This window comes from Lagopus leucura, unplaced genomic scaffold, assembly GCF_019238085.1.
Source record: "Lagopus leucura isolate 7727_CA_CO unplaced genomic scaffold, USGS_WTPT01 25922-0_obj-0_obj, whole genome shotgun sequence".
NCBI classification, from domain to species: domain Eukaryota; kingdom Metazoa; phylum Chordata; class Aves; order Galliformes; family Phasianidae; genus Lagopus; species Lagopus leucura.
Genome location: NW_024966271.1, coordinates 1 through 1049, shown reverse-complemented (window position 1 = coordinate 1049; position 1049 = coordinate 1). Strand labels below are relative to the sequence as shown.

The following is a 1049-nucleotide window of genomic DNA, read 5'->3' as shown; positions in this document are numbered from 1 at the left end:
TGTTGGCAGCTCCCTGCCCAGTGAAGCATGGGGCATTTCTGACTTGCCAGCCAAGTCAGTGGGTATGATTTCAGAGTGTGTAAATGTTTTGCTGCCAAGACACTTGGAATGCATTGGGAGTTATTGATTCATAATACATCAGCAAAAGCAGCACCTTGTCTTTGAATTTGTTATGTATAAATATGTGACCATACCATCTACTTCATATTCCCCAAGGCATTATTATCCCTCACTGTACCCAATTGGAACTGAAATAATTGCATCTCGTCTGGTGTGTCATGATGAGTACTTGTTTTATTTCATGATTATTGGAAGCTTCTGACACCACCGCCCTCCAATCTAAGCCCTAGGCTGTCTGTAACAGGTATAAAAGAGCTGAGCACTTTGCAGTCCTCTATCCAGCTTCCTCCACTTGACTCCCTTCAGCTCCTGGGTAAGTGCAGCTCTCAGAGGCTTCTCAGGGATCTCACCCTGCCTCCATCCATACGGGTTTCCTAAAGTCTTTCCTTACTGTGGGTCCCTTTGCAGGACTCCTTGACTGTGTGGAAGATGTCCTGCTCCAGCCTGTGTGCCCCTGCCTGCGGTGTGGCCGCCCCAGCCCCACTGGCTGACAGCTGCAATGAGCCCTGTGTGCGCCAGTGCCCCGACTCCACCGTGGTGATCCAACCCCCAGCCACTGTGGTCACCTTCCCCGGGCCCATCCTCAGCTCCTTCCCACAGAGCTCCGTGGTTGGCTCAGCAGGAGTCCCCGCTGTTGGATCGGGCTTGGGTGGCAGCTTTGGACGTAGTGCCGGCTTTGGGGGCTATGGAGGCCTGGGAGGCTATGGGGGCTCTTCTGGCCTTGGGGGTTTTGGGGGCTATGGAGGCTTTGGCAGCTGTGGATATGGTGGCTGGCGTCGAGGCCACAGGTACCTCAGTGGCAGCTGCGGGCCCTGCTAAGTACAACACCGCCTATGGCCCTGGTCGAAGGAGATCTCTGGAGAAGCCTCAGCACATCCCCACCTGATGCTGTGAGGAAGGGCTCCCCTTCAGCCTTGCTGAGTCTGGGA

At 54.4% G+C, this 1049-nt stretch overlaps 1 protein-coding gene across 1 annotated transcript; it reads left to right on the top strand.

The window, feature by feature from the left end:
- Positions 1 to 528: 528 nt before the first annotated feature.
- Positions 529 to 908, top strand: LOC122192506 (claw keratin-like; the record flags this gene model as incomplete). The annotated part of the gene is made up of 1 exon (XM_042893059.1): positions 529 to 908. A coding segment is annotated over one exon (380 nt), but the record flags the coding sequence as incomplete, so codon positions are not given.
- Positions 909 to 1049: the final 141 nt, after the last annotated feature.